At 47.2% G+C, this 15,352-nt stretch overlaps 1 protein-coding gene across 3 annotated transcripts in view; it reads left to right on the top strand.

The window, feature by feature from the left end:
• Window positions 1–15,352, top strand: part of PSME4 (proteasome activator subunit 4) — a 3,386,216-nt gene that overhangs the window by 1,032,691 nt on the left and 2,338,173 nt on the right. For all 3 annotated transcript variants that reach the window (XM_069608231.1, XM_069608232.1, XM_069608230.1), the window contains 2 exons: window positions 1,208–1,272; window positions 1,360–1,510. In XM_069608231.1, coding sequence (XP_069464332.1) covers window positions 1,208–1,272; window positions 1,360–1,510 — 216 coding nt within the window. The remainder of the gene's footprint in view (window positions 1–1,207; window positions 1,273–1,359; window positions 1,511–15,352) is intronic.

Genomic DNA, 15,352 nt, shown 5'->3' with positions numbered 1-15,352 from the left:
TGCCAGGCAGTCCCAGATCCTACTCCACCAGGGCTGTTGCATCAACTACAGTGTTCCTGCCTGGTGTTCCTCTGCTGGATATCTGCAGGGCTGCTACGTGGATGTCTACCCATACCTTCACCAGATTCTACTGCGTCGACAGGGATTCCAGGTACAAGTCCTGTGTCTGCCACAAAGTACTTGGAAGCCTGTTTGCTTGAGGTGAGTGTTTTCCGGGGGCAAGTCTTATTGCTTCTGTTGAGTATTGCCACCTCTGGTGGGTGTGTATATGTACTGCTGTGTAATCTTATTCATGAGCATGTCAATCCATGTAAGATCCAATGCTGGCGAAGGAACAAGTTACTTACCTGTAACTCCTGTTCTCCAGCATTGGTATCGTACATGGATTTGGATGTGACCCTCCCTCCATCCCCTCTATGGCTATTCTTGGTTCCTACTGCTACTTTACGTGTGTGACCAAATCTGAAGATGCCCCCAAGAGGTGGTACTATAGAGGACGAATGTCAATGGTTGGGGCAGTATGACCCAAAGTGACAGCAAAAGGCTATATAAGCAACAAGCAGTTTTTAGTTTTAAAGCAAAACTTCTTAAATAATTACTGAGGATACCCAGCCTGACGGGGAATATTCATGAGCATATGAATCCATGTGAGATAGCAATGCTGGAGAACAGGATGTACAAATTTGCACTGATCTCTCTGGACCGAAACCCATAGATAGAATTGCTTTTAAATAACTATGCATCATCTTTATAGCTTTGCATTGAAAAGATCCAGCATTGTAAGTTCCCTACCATACCCGCCCGCTGGAATCCTCCAATGGCCTATCTCTAGTTGTTCCCGCCTAATCTGGAAAAAGAAAATCGGTTGACTCCACCTTCTCCGACCTAGGTTCTTGTATATGAGAAAAAACCACACATCTATTTTTATAGGAAAAGAATGTATTCTGTTTGGGGGGGGGGGGGCATGAAACTTTGTATAAGTTGTTGGCACAATAGTTAAGTGCCATGTTACTGAAGTGAACTATTCCATTTGTCTTCCAGTAAACAATGGTATGGGAAGTGATTGTCGTTGCTTAAGTGGACATCGTCCACTGAAGTGTAGTGCAGGCTTTAAAATCCTGCCCTCTATAACGTCTGCTCTGTTTGAGTAAAACCTGTTGATTATTGCCATTGTCAAAAACATTATTTTTGATCTGGGACTTTGCAGATTGAGAGAGAGTTGTGTTCTTCGTCAGCTGAATTTGAAGATTTTGTTCTTCAGTTTATGGACCGGTGAGTAGACTTCTCAAAACATGGCACATGGTTTGATAATCAGTTTATTTTCTTTTTAAAAAGTATTCTTTGTGATTTTTGTTGCAGATGTTTTGCTCTTATAGACAGCAGTACACTTGAACAAACGAGAGAAGAAACTGAAACAGAAAAGATGACCCACTTGGAGAGTTTGGTGGAGTTAGGACTATCTTCCACTTTCAGTACCATCCTCGCACAGTGTTCCAAAGACATATTTAAGGTATACACAGCATGTTTTTATTTTGCTTTTGTGAATCAATGACATTTTATAAAACATAACTTGTAAGGTTTTGTGATCATTTAGATGGTTGAAAGAGTCCTAATTGAACAGGAAAAAGCAGAAGTAATACAGTGGTTTCTTTGTAATTTCAAAGCATGTTTAACAGTATTTGACATCTCCTTGGACCAACTTACGAATAAATTAATCTAAGGCTACTTAACCATTAGATGTTTCAATTTAGTGCGACTGTCTAGTCAATGTATGCTTCCTTATGAAATGGGCTAGGGAACAAATGTCTTTATTTGGATATTGTCATCAAGCAGAGTTACGTACCCCATATTGTATGCTGAATATGTCAATTTGTTGCATCCTGGAGGACAATTGGAAGTGATTGCATTAATATTGACTATTGTATTATCAATAGATTATTCACTGCTTATAGCGTCTGTTTTTTAAAAACATTTAACTGTTTAGACTATTGAGTGCCCACCCCTCCCAGTACTGGGAGTGCTGGGTCAAAACAAAGTTCTGCCTGGGAGTCCCTAGGACGAAGAGAATTTTAGAGCTACCCATACAAAAATATTATTTAAGCATGCCCGGTGGCAAAATAAGACAACTTTTTAAGTTTAATGTATATACCTGCAGGATCTATGTGATTACTGTGAAAAGAAAAGCCCAATTTAAAATTGCCATTTTTTTTCTCGCCAACATTTCCCTGCAATTATATGCTAGGGAGACCCGCCCCCCTCTGCCCCCCCGCCTTTGCCCTCCCCACCCTCCAATATTCCAGTTATATTTTTTTATAGCCCTAAACCTCCTACCCCCTGTAAAGACTGGAGCGCGGTATCTGTACTCCTGCCCTCTATATGGCAGAGTAGAAGCACAAAGCACCCCTGCCAAGGTTCTGTATATGGTAGATGTGGACAAGCAACTAAGGCTTAAGCTCTCAGGAGGGGATGCAGGCTGGTTCTGTAGTACTGTGTAGTCCCCAAGCCCCCACCAAGGAATGTCCGCACACTGTTATGTGCTAACACAGTTCTTTATTTAAAAGTAAGGTTCAAGATATATACATCAATTAATAACACACTTTGTACTCTGGCAATTCTAATATGGCAAATATATACAATGGCTATGTGGTACCACTCTTAGCTATTGATTCCTTTAAAATGCATCAACTACTGACACTTATAATGGCATACAAATCATGCAGCAATGGGTAACAGCATAGATCATAGATAGGAAGGCAAGTTAGGTTAAATAATGACAGAATGCTTTCTCAAGCTACCTAGATGCAGTTCTGGGTGAGTATCCCCCCACCTGGGCAAATAAAACGTATAAACAAACTCAGTCCATCAATGTTTAAATAGTCTTGTTTCCTCGTCAAAGCGGTCAGCCACCCCAATGTACCTGAGCTGCTTCGATGGTTCCTCGACTGATCCCTCAAGAGTGGACTTCCTTTAAAGCAAGAGCCACAGGTTGTCGAGATTCCTTGAAGAAAATTGAAAACATGCGTCGTGACTGCAGCTTCGACCTGCGCAGTGCTCTTCGACGATCGTGGAAGTCCTGTGAAGATGAGGCGTGCGGTCCAGCTCGACGCAAAGAGTTTGGTGCCGCAAAGAAGACTCAGTGATGGATGTAGGCCCAGCAGCGGGTGTTGGGAGACGCTTCGGCGGCCGTCTGGCCTGTTGGTACTGCTGCCGCAGCACCTACCTCAGGATAGCTTCGGGGATCGGGACTCGACCACGGGCTGGACTTCGGATCTTCACTAAGTCAGTGTCTTTGTTGGTTTCTGGTGGCGGGAAACCCACCGGTGGACTTTCCTCGGTAACCAACAACCTGGACTTTCTCCGGTGGGACAAAACGATCCACTGTGATTGCAAGGGAGCCTTTCGTTCAAATGTTCTTAGGCAAAGGTGGAGTGTTACAGTTCTGGTCGTCGAGCAGCACGGCGTCAAGCTGTCCCCGCTTCTGGGCAACACGACTAAACTAGGTGCCAGCAGTTACGGAAATCCTCTGAACCCCGGTCGACGGCGATGGACTTCGATGGCCTCGAGGTCCTGGTGTTTAACTTCAAGATTCTCGGTGGACCCCTTTTCCGGTCGACAGCCTTTCGGGTCTGACTTACAGGGTAACTCTATGAAGATCAACTTTTGCACAATGTTCCCTCGTAGCTCGGGGAGAGATCTCCTAGCCAGGTCCTCTCTCGGGTCAGTCTTCGACAATCTCGACAGCTTTTAGATTTAGTCAAAGGAAAGCAGCAGCAATTTTTCTTCCTCCAGCTGGGCTTCAAGGATGCTTCAAGTTTCAATTTCAGTTTCTGAACACATTGCCGAGAGGTCCCCAGATATACACATCTGTCCCTCATTCACTCAGTCAGCCAATCACACAGAAGGGCATTCATGCAGGCAGGCAGTCAATCAGGCTCACAGGCATTCAGGCTATTCACTTCCACCCAGACACCCATAACAAGGAATTTGGATTGGTGCACGCACCCAGCCTTTCAGCACATCACACTGCATTCATGCCCGTTTCAGGCAGGGCTGTCATTGTGTCTCACACACACACAGAAACCAGACACCCATAACATAAAATGCATATTGGTCACACACACTATTCACACAGGACCCACTCCAAGGGTGTACCCACAACATACAATCACTGGGAAGGCTCCAGCCAGTCTGGCCTGGACTTCCCCACAATACCATATATGGTTCTTCCACCCAACAGCCACTCAGGGGAAGGGACAGAATCAGGGCTTCCCAGTACTTTGGGGAAACAAGGTAACAGGCGATAAAAACTAAGAGACCACAGGGGTCATCTTGCCTTCTATAAGTAATCCACTGATTCCAATGGCAGGGCCTGGGTATCCCAATACTCGGAGCACCTGTCAAATTCAGCATGGTGCTGCCACCAGCCCATACCCTTCTCTGTGGGCAACACACAGGTGCCGAAAAACATTCACTAGGGGTACAGGGTTGTACCCCCACCCATGGGTTCAATAAGGGTATCCCAAGGGTCTCTGTTCACCCTGACCAAAAGAGGAAGAGTTGCACTGCCAGGATTCCCAACTGGACTCCTGTGCGTAAAACACAGAACACACATGATAGGGGGGTACAGGACAAGGAAATGGAGGCCCTGTCCCTCCAATGCATTTCCAGCAATATCCCCCCATCCCCCCCCAACGCCCCCTCACTCACATATAATTGCAGGGAAATCTGCCCCTCCAAATTCTGCATTTTTACATTCTGTATCTTGGTCCTCTCAGTAATTGACTGATAACTCACGTGTGTGTGTGTGTGTGTGTGTGTGTGTGTGTGTGTGTGTGTGTGTGTGTGTGTGTGTGTGTGTGTGTGTGTGTGTGTGTGTGCGTCTCTATATATTTTTCTGAGGCTTGTGGATCTTCTTAGATCACATTCTCTGCATAGTCTGACATCTAGTGGTAGTCACGGGGTATTACAAGATTTGTTTTTGAAACTCAAACGGACGTCGAAAGGGTGTGTTACTAATACTATCCCTAGTGTGACGTGTACTGTACCCATGGTCCTTCATGTGTCGAGGTCCCTCAGATTGTTTCTTTCCGCCATCGTAGTTGGTCTCAAGTTACAGAGTACCTTTCCAAGCTGATACCTTAGACTAGTTAAATGTTTGTTCGTAGACTTCTCTCTTTCTTTCTTTATTGTCCGCTTTTGCTGCATGGTCATCCAACTGCTCAACGGCCTTCGGACAACTTCTTTGTCGCTGACTGGACTGAATCGACAACTAGACGAGGCCTTCATGGGCCTCTTCGGGCTTCAGCCCTTAGAGTAGGAAGTGAGGGGGGGGGGAGTCCTCGTACTGACTTCTTTTAGAGAATTCATATTGTGCCACCCCCTTTAAGTTTTTATCGCCTAACTGCTCTTTCCATTTATAATGGACAAAACCCCTTTTACATTTTGACCTACCTGCCGTAGAAAATTCCCATGGCAACACACGCAGGGAGTGTGCAATTACTGTCTCTCTAGGGTCCTGCATACTTTTCTGCCAGAAAACTCTCAAAGATCGTCACTTCAAGCGCTGGGCCATCCGTGCAATGCAGGCTGAAGCCTCCATCGACGTGACGTCCAGCAAAGGCAGTATCAGTGTGCTTAGTGACGCTGAAGTCAACCGGAGTATGTCAGAACCCCATGTGTTGGCCCACAACTCCAATAAGCAGGCTGGCTGCTCTGTGATGGATATGACACCCGGCGGCCATAGCACACACACGACCAAGAACATTAAGCACATAGCCCACGGCAGACATTCGATGAAATCGAGCGTCTGGGCCCATGCCGTGTCTGCAGGAAAAAATAAACTCTAGATCTTCCCTGTCCTCTGGGCCATCGCTTACTCTTTCGCCTCAAGATAGGCCTCTGAAACCGGTCCGCAAAGTCAGTTTGGACACTGCGCACAAAAAGGCACTCCTTTTGCGCGCCGAAAAGCAGGCGCTGAAAGGCGCATCAGTGTCCCCTGAGCATATGCCAAAAATGCAAGAACTAATTAAAAAAACACGTCCCTGCTACCCTGTTAAAGACAAAGGCACTAAAAAAAATAGAAATCCTCTATGTCTTTGTCCTCCAAAAGCACTCATGTTGTTGATTCTTCCTACCCTGTAGACAAACTCTCGGGGGCTATGCATCACAAGGACCAGACAACCTCCCAAACCACCCCTACCCTTTCAGGCCATGTGGTTGAAATGGTTCCAGAACTCCTAAAATCTCAATCATTAAGCACCATTCAGGTGTTTAATAATTGAGATTTTAGGGGTTCTGGAACCCCTTCAACCTGGTGTTCCAAGTCATCCCACTTGTTGCAGCCATAACTAGCTAGGAGTTTAGTGTTATTTGCATTGCAGAGGCCAAGCAGGTATCAAACTGCAGCCTCAAAAATTATCTTGATGCAGCAGACAATGCAGGCTGCATCATCGCAGAAGGCACACTCATCAAGCGCCACACCTGGTTCAGACAGCCTGGTTTTAAGTTAGAAACTAGGGCCACCCTCCTTAACGTGCCAGGGGAACCTAATGTACTTTTCGGTAAGGCTGTCGAAGACACCCTTAAGAGCGCAAAAGAGGACTATGACACTCTTAAATCCCTCGTCCAATTAACAAACATATGCTACGTAGAGCAGGGTCAGGGTTCATAGGACTCCTCCGGATACACTCAGGGCAGACAGTCTTCATCTTGGGGCCCACCTCAAGGTCAATCTTCCTCTTCTGGTTTTCAAAGAGGAAATAAAAGATCCAGAGGAAGAGGCAGAACTTCACCTGGGAGAGGCTCCACCCCAGCCAAACAATGATGCACTGCTGCAGGTCCCCTCCCATGCCACCCCAGTAGTAGGTCGAATTTCACACACTTATCCCCTCCCATGTGTGGGTAATGTCAGACAAGTGGGTGTTGTCCACCGTGGCAGGTGGGTATTGCATCAAACTGTTACAAAAGCTTACTCAACTGACATAGAAAGATGATGCCAGAAGAACGGTGCATACTGTGCATACCTAACCTCTCAACATGTTCCAGGGGAACTCAATTATTTGGCAGATACTCTAAGCAGATACCCTCTACCAGAAGAACACGAGTGGCAACTCAACAGATATTCTAAATGGAATATTCTACCACATTAGGCCTAAACGCACAATGCCCAGACTTTGCATCCAGGTTTCCCCAACCAGGATACAAGGGCACCGCCCTGTGGATGAACTGGTCAGGGAATTTAGCTTACGCTTTTCCCCCAAAACTACTCCTGAGCAGGATAGTGCACAAGATGCACGTGGAACAAATGAGTCTAATCCTGGTGGCTCCTATGTGGGCGAGACAACCTTGGTTTTTACATCTGCTCAAACTGACAATGTGTGACCCAATCAAGCTCCCGTGCCCCTACAACATGCTAACACAACACAAGGGAGCATCCCTCCACCCTTGGCCTCAGTGTATGAGCTTGGCAGCCTGGATCCTGAAGTCATAGAATTCAGCCACTTAAATATTCCACAAAGGTGTATGGATATCCTAAAGGAGGCATGGAAACCCAACACCAGACACTTAAAACCAATAAAAATGTTTTTTTAAAACATTGTATATTTGAACATACAGTAATACCCCTCCCACCCCCCCGCCCCAAATTCTCCCCCGCCCCCCTCGGTGGTGTACAGTTCTGTTCTTTTCAGTGTCTGGTTGGTCTTATACATGTCCAGTATTCTAATATTGTGTGGACACCATTGCATCATGTAGTCACTTTGGAGATCAGTTATGATTTGTCCCCAAACGGTCTGAAAAGTTTCTGGTGATCCTTGAAGTTTGTAGGTTACCCATTCCAGGGACACAATATGCTATACTTTCTGAAGCCATTCGTAGATCGTAGGCAGTGATTTCTGCTTCCACTGTCGGGCAATTGTTAGCCATGCCGCTATTACAGGATCATAAATCCCCTTCTTAGTGATTTAGTATGTTTCCCCAGTTCTGGTTTCCACAATCCCGCCATCCAAACCCTGTCTTGGAGTTGATCCATTCCTGGTATTATTCTCCCCACCTGGTTCTTCACCTCCCCTCAGAATTGTTGCAGATTTGGACAGCTCCACCAAATATGCTTCCAGTCCCCCTTCAAGGCACACCCCCGCCAACATTTGTCCTGGTTAGTGAATACATTGCATGGAGCCTTTCAGGTATATAATGCAATTGTAGCAATACCTTTTGCTACATCTCCTTCACTTGCACTGCGCGTGTCAATTTTGGTATCATGCCCCATACAAATTCCCACTTTTTCCTTGTGATAGACTTCCCCAGTGTGTTTTCCAACCGCTTCATATAATTCCATTGAACCTCTTCCCTCTGATCATTCAAGAACCTATAAAGATTCGAGACTAGTTTTCTCGAACCGGTCTATTGTCATGTATACCTCAAAGGGTGTCAATTGCCGAGTGGATGTGACCCAGTTTATAAATTGGTTGTACTTAAAATCATCCTTGTTCGTTAACCCTAGGGTCTGTTTACATTCGTGAAACGTCAATACCTTTTGTCCCTGGTACAAATCCCTAACCATGCAACACCCTGCCTCCTCCCATTTTTTTTTTTTATAAGTTTTGTCCCATCCCTGTTTGGAAGTCTGGGTTCTCAAACATTGGGAAGAACGTTGAGGGGAGCATTGTTAAAGCACCTCTTTTAATCGCCCTATCCCACACCTCAACCCCCACTCCCATCACCTCACTTATTTTGATGTTTGGGCGCCTATATTGACCCCTCAGTCATAACATGCACGGGAGTGGGGACCCAGCTACCGCCCTCTCTTGCTTGCTCTGTTTTAATTTGTTTTATCACGCGACAAATTATCAGGTAAGTCATTCAATTTCTTTTCCTATTTAAAGTTACCTTCTTTGTAAATATAGCATAACTTGCCCTCTAAAAATTCTTTATATTCCCTCATAAGGTGGCTGCCCCTAGATAGGGCTGGTGGACCGCTTATCTCGGGTGAGGGGATAGATCAAAAACTTGTCCTATAGCTATTCCATCAGTCACTACTGTTTTTTATCTAAAAGGCACACTTTAAACATAACTCGTGTATCGCAGGTGGAGTCTAATTACTTTATTCTTTTCCCTTGCTCGGCAACTAAAAAGACAAACAAACAAGAATTATGTATCTGAAAATACTCTCATTGGATAGTGAACCATTCTAAATCACTTTCCCAACTTGACATTACCTAAGGTAGTGTACTCAAAATGTTGTTTTTTTTGGCAAGAGTTCTGTTATCTACTTGCAGGGACCTTGGGGCCATCCCAGTGTTAGCGAGAATTCTCTGTTTAGGCTGAATTTCCTAACCTAGTGAGTCCCCCAGCAGCTTTGCTGGATTTCTGGATGGAGTTTTTTTTCTCCTGCCAAGAGTGAGTCTCTTTTTCTCACAATCTTGGACATGATTTGAGGGGTTCCTTTGACTGTTAATGTGTTTTATGGGCTATGGGGTCTTTTACTCCATAGGGTCTCGTGTTTTTACTATGTGTGTTACACAGCACCCTCAGTGCAGTGACACAGGGGTATCATAGTGACACCCCACCATAGACTCCATACCCTGGGACTGACTACTGTCTCCCAGGGCATGTAAAGTCACCATTGGCTTTACTAGTCCCAAATTATGGACAGAAACCAGTACAAACCATCTTATTGTGGACGTACTGGTTGGGGCAATTCGATTGCCCCAGGGTCTGTTATTCGAGGGGGCACGTCTCCGTCCCCCCTGATCGAGTTTTGGTTGGTGGCAGTGGATACTACTTTTTATATTCGACCACGAATATATCTCCATGGGATTTTCCCATTGTTCGAGGCTAGCAACTTTAATTATTTAATTCTCATAGCCTCGAACATACCGCCGGTTTATTTATTTAATATTAATTTGCCGGTTGGTATTTTTTGCCTGAACGCGATTATAAAATGGCATTTGTGTTCTCTTCTGTGACTCCAACCCAAGTCGAGCCCTTTGTTCCACTTTTTGGTGGGCTTCTCCACAGAAGCCTCCAAAAGTGGTGCCACTCTGTCTGCGTACCACAGGGAGCGTGGGAGGGGGGTTTAGGCACCCTGGACTGAGTTACTTTGGTAACTCAGGTCTGTGATTGGCCCAAGTGGTGAGTCGGCCGGCTCACCACTTAGCATGTTTGATTGACAGCTAGGCTGAGTGAATGGGGGTGTGCTGCATAAAAGCAGGGCTTTTGGGACTGGAACTTCAGAAGTCGCCACAGGACCTGAAAATCCGACGAGGGAGAAGCTGAGCCGACTTGCTACGACGACACCACCGGTGGAGCCCTGCGGAACCGACTCGCCACTTCCTAACGACGGAGAAGATCTCCCGGCTGGAGAGTCTTCTTCCCCTGACTGGTGGGCACAACCAGTTTACCTTCTTTTTCTCGCATCCCAGGACGTCTTGTGGTCGAATTGCCCGTTCCAAGCACCCCGGCAACCGGATAGCCACTTACCACTGGACCGCGAATAAAAGGACCGCTCCTTTTAACTGAGAACTCCGCGGCTGTTTTCTTCCCTGGCAGTGCAACGGACTCCTGTCTTCCTCCCCGACGAGATCCTCTCTTCCCCCGGACGAAGCACCGACTTGCATCCGCTGCCAGGAACAACTGACCCCGCTGGAGTATTCTCACCACTTTAAGGTACCGTGTCCGCCAGGCCTCCCTTTCTAAAGATTGCTACAAGGTAATAATAATCCCTTAACCTTCTGGACTGGGCTGGCCGCCTTGACCCTCTAACTGGTCCCTTTCTTTTGGTCCAACTCTTTCTGAACTGATTGCGAGACTTTTGGTCACTTTTGAACCGTGTGACCTTGGACACATTTCGACCGGAGCCTCTTAAAGTGGGTCCGGCCTTGTTAACTTTGACTTTACGGTTTTAACCTGCCTTCTTCTCCTACTGTGAAGTGTTGGGATCTGTTTCTATCTTTGCTCTGCCTTTCTCTCCCTTTTAAACCGATTGATTAGAGTGCCATCTTCGTTAAGCGCTCACCGCTGTCTGAAAATAAGTGTTGCTTTACTTAAGACTTGTCTAATCGTTGAAGGGAGTGTATATCTTTTAGTGACCGTGTTTTTGAACTGCTTGATATTAGTGCCAGTGTGTTTTATTAGATGTGGTTTTAAATAAATAATTATATCTTTTACACCAAGCTCTGGTCAGTGTTTGCTTGTTCTACTGTGTTCTTTTGACCTATTGTGAATACTCTGTATACTACCTAACTCTTCTTGAGGGAAGTCTGACTGCTCAGCCACAGCTACCAAGTGAATCTGTGTGGTACAGACTGCTACCAAGTGGGTTTACTGCCAAACACCTGTAGTCTTAAATCTTTTGCAGTGGTCCCAGAGGGAACTGCACAGGTTTCTGCCTAACACCCAGTGGTCCTTAATTTATGACAAGGTCCAGCCTTGTTTAGATGAAATGTTTGGGTCGGCCTCTATACTATATCGGGGTTTTCTGTCAAATTTAGTAATTCCGACTTTGAATGGATTGTTTTCAACGTATTCCTCATCTTTGACATGTATTGTCTGCAGCTCGGCTGCTTTGGACATTTTACGGCAGAGGGCTCTCTGCGTCGATGGAATTGGGTCGATGTCCCTCGAAGGCCTCCGTCGAGGGTGACGTCCTCGGATGTTATAAGTAGCAAGCACGGCACCCGTTGCCTCAGTTCCGTTTTTTCCGCAAATTGTTTGCTTCCTGAAACTCTGCACGCCTCGTACTGTCTAGTATATGCTGTGAAGTTCTTAGATATGTTTTCGTCTTCCACTCCGATGACACCTCGTTCCGGGTTCAAGAAATGCCGGGACTGCGGATACAAGATGTCCATCACGGATCCGCATTGTGTCTGCCTGTGGTGCCTCGGTGGGGGCCATGACACGGATACGTGCTCCAAGGCCCAGTCAAAGACTGGAACGGCCTTGCGGGAACGTAAGGGGAAGCTCAGGGTAGGCAAGGTGTCCAAGCCCCATAAGCCCTGACTTGCTGGGCCTTGGACCTATGAGTCGAGAGGTGACTCTCCTCCGAGGCAGATGGCAAAGCGTTCAAGGTCCAGGAGTGGTTCCTGCCACTCTTCCTCCTCATCGAAGCGGTCAAGGAGAAGGCAACGCCGCTCGCCTTCCTCGTCATCTTCAGGTGGCATGCCCTAGAGGGTGAGTTGCCCGTCCAAACATTTGTCGCCCGCTGAGTGGGAAGCTTTCCGCATGGAAATGCTTAGAATTTTTGAAAAGCAGGGAAAGGCCCCGTCTGCACCTTCTGTTGAAGCCGGCAGGGAATGGTCTCTACCGGATACTCGTGTGCCCTCACACCCGGGTAAACGGTGAGATCTTTATCGGGAGCCTTCGAGCCTTCGTTCGGACAAGGTTGCTAAGGATCACTCAATACGTGATGCAAGATCACGGTCTTCATCTCCATCGAAACCCTCAGTGCCATCAAAGCCGTCAACGGCATCGGTGCCACGCCAGTCGATAGTTCCTGTTGGGTACTCCACCCCGATCAGACCCTAGATGCCTTCGCAGTCGTTGCCAAATTTTCCGGCGCAACCCCTGGTAACGGTTGAACCTCCTAAAAAGGCAGTGTCTGTGTCGAATTAGTCGACTTTGAAGCCTCTGGCTGCGATACCTGAGAAAAGTTGTACTCCCCTACCAAAGAGCCACCTCCATTTTTGAGGAACATCATTCTGATAAGGGTGTGGCTTCTTTTGGTTTCCAGTTTGGGACCCCTAATATGCCAGAATGCCTCATCTCGGAGGAGAGTAGGATGCAGGATGTTTGTGATATCTTGCATAATGCAAGTGGAATTGACACTTCTCCTGAGCTGGTGGGTTCCTAGTGATAGTTTCGAATGCCATAGTTTCGAATAAAAATGCATCGAAAAAATGCATTAAAAAAAATGTTTAATGGTGGGGGGGTACCCCAACCCCTGTTTTTTTTACCCCTTAACACCCATTTTAGTAAAAAAAAAAACTTTACCTACAAAATAAATCTTTTTTTCAATGCATTTTTTTCTAAACTTTTGTCATTCGAAACTGTTTCCGAAACGATGCCTGGATACCAGCTGGAGTACGGCAGACCAGATCCTGGAGAGCATGCCTACTCCTCTTACAGACGCCTTAAGTCGAAAGTTGTGGAGTATTTGGGCTGGTCCAGGCCTACTACCCATTATGATCAGCATGACCTTAAGGACATTTTGGACCAGGGTCCTCCTACAGATCCCATATTGCCATTTCATGCGGCTCTGCAGAACAGGGTGGCCAAAAATTGTGAAATACCGGAAAGTAATCTGGCGGTGAACAAGTCTCTGACAAGAAAATACTGCCCCTCCAGTAGTGACCCCGGCTATCTGTCATCTCACCCACTCCTGAGTGTCTGGTGGTCCAGGCAGCCACGGCTACCTTGAAGCAGGCTGCGTACCCAACCATCCCTCCAGGTAGGGACGACAATCGCGTGGATGGATGGGCGCGCAAGGTATTTTCGGCTAGGAGTATTGCGTTGAAGGCAGCCAACTCCTCTTGTGCCTTGGAAAGATTCTGGTACACTCTGTGGGATTGCATATTTATGGTGGGCGAGCATATTCCCGAAGGGGAAAAAAGGGAGGGTTTGCTGGCTCTCGTTAAGGAGGCCATGTGTGAATCCCTTCAGTCCGGGTTGGACGTTGCAGACAGTGTCAGCAGGTACATGGCTACGAGCACCGTGATACGTATGATATGACATTTATAATGCGCCTATACACAAGTGTTGCAAGGCGCGACAAGGCAAGCGAGGGGGAACACGGACAGCGATCTTACTAGGCCTGGTGTCATTCAGATTGCGCAAGTACAAGGGAAGGGGGGAAGAAGATAAGGGCGTGGGTAGGGGGCAGGGAAAGTGCTGTACGTGGGATAATAAAATAACAAGATGAATAAAAAAATAAAATGGACAGCTAGTGGCAAGTGCAGGGTGAGTGCAGACATAAGTGCTCGTGGGGGGACTATAGGGATACAGAAAACAGTCCCCAGGTGCAGGGGTTGCCAGGGAGGCAATGCAGGCGTGCAACTGGCAGGGCTTGGGCCCGAGATCAGATGGGTGGCCAGGTTACCAGTGCAGTATCAGCCAGGACTTCAGCAGGGGAGAGGGGGAGAGAAAGCAGAAGCAAAGAGGAAGGTTTTAAGGTGCTTTAAGATAAGTGAAGATGGTTCTCCTCAAGTTTCAGGGAGACAAGGAGGCTGTTCCAAAGAGAGGCCCCAGCTGAAGAGAGAGATCTACCACCAACTCTTTGCTTGGAGAAGCGACTGACCCTGAGGGAGTTGGAGGCAGATGAGCGAAGAGCTCGAGAGGGAAGATATTTAGGAAGAGAGAGTTGAAGGTATTGAGTCCCCAGGCCCCAGAAGGCCTTGTGGATGATGCAGAGGGTTTTGAACTTAATCCTTGCAGCCACTGGAAGCCAGTGCAGAGATTTCAGTCCTGAGAGATACGATCCCTGGGCTTGAAGCCAAGGACAAGTCTTGCAGTCCTGTTCTGGATGAGTTGCTGAGGGCGCAGAGTAGAAGCAGGCAGATTCAGAAAGAGGCTGTTGCAATAGTTCAGCCTAGCGAGAACCAGAGCTCTGGAGACAGTGAGCTTCTGGGGAAGGAGAGGAAAGGAAGAATACATCTGAGGAGGTGCAGCTGGTAGTGTGACTTCTTAGAGATGTCAGAGATGTGAGGAGAGAAAGAGAGTGTGGATTCGAAGATGACCCTGAGGTTTTTAGCCTTGCAGGTGGGAGCAGGAAGAGGGCCAAGAGAGGCCGGCCAGAGAGCTACAGGAAAGGAGGGAGTGGGTATGCCGATGAAGAGAATCTTACTGGCACCAAGGCAGAGGTCATTGGCGGCACACCCCTCATGGATAGCAGACAGACAGTCCGAGATGGGGGAAGGAGAAGAGGTGGCTGAAGGTAGCCTGAAAATGAGCAGAGTGTCATCCGCATAGCACTGAAAATTGGGCAGAGAGCGGCAATGCTGTGGGCAAGGAGTGCCAGGTATTGGTTGAACTTCCAGGGAGAGGGGTTAGACCCTTGGGGGACACCACAGGTAGAGAAGAAGATACCGGAGAGGAAGGACCCAAGTTGGACCTGGGAGGGTCGGTCAGAGAGGAAGGAAGTCGGCCATGCCAGGGCCTGACCGGTGATACCTAGGTTATCAGAGACAATTTAGCTGGATGGCATTGTTGACAGTGTCAAAGGCAGAAGAGAGATCAAGCAAGATGAGGACACAGGGGGTGTTAGAGTCAAGGTTGGAGAACAGGTCTTCACGGATGTTCAGGAGAGCAGTTTCCGTGCTTCTGGCAGCTCTGAAGCCAGAATGATGCTCATGAAGACAGC

Source organism: Ambystoma mexicanum, chromosome 4q, assembly GCF_040938575.1.
Source record: "Ambystoma mexicanum isolate Mex_15411 chromosome 4q, UKY_AmexF1_1, whole genome shotgun sequence".
In the NCBI taxonomy this organism is placed as follows: domain Eukaryota; kingdom Metazoa; phylum Chordata; class Amphibia; order Caudata; family Ambystomatidae; genus Ambystoma; species Ambystoma mexicanum.
This window is presented reverse-complemented; position numbering and strand designations above follow the sequence as displayed.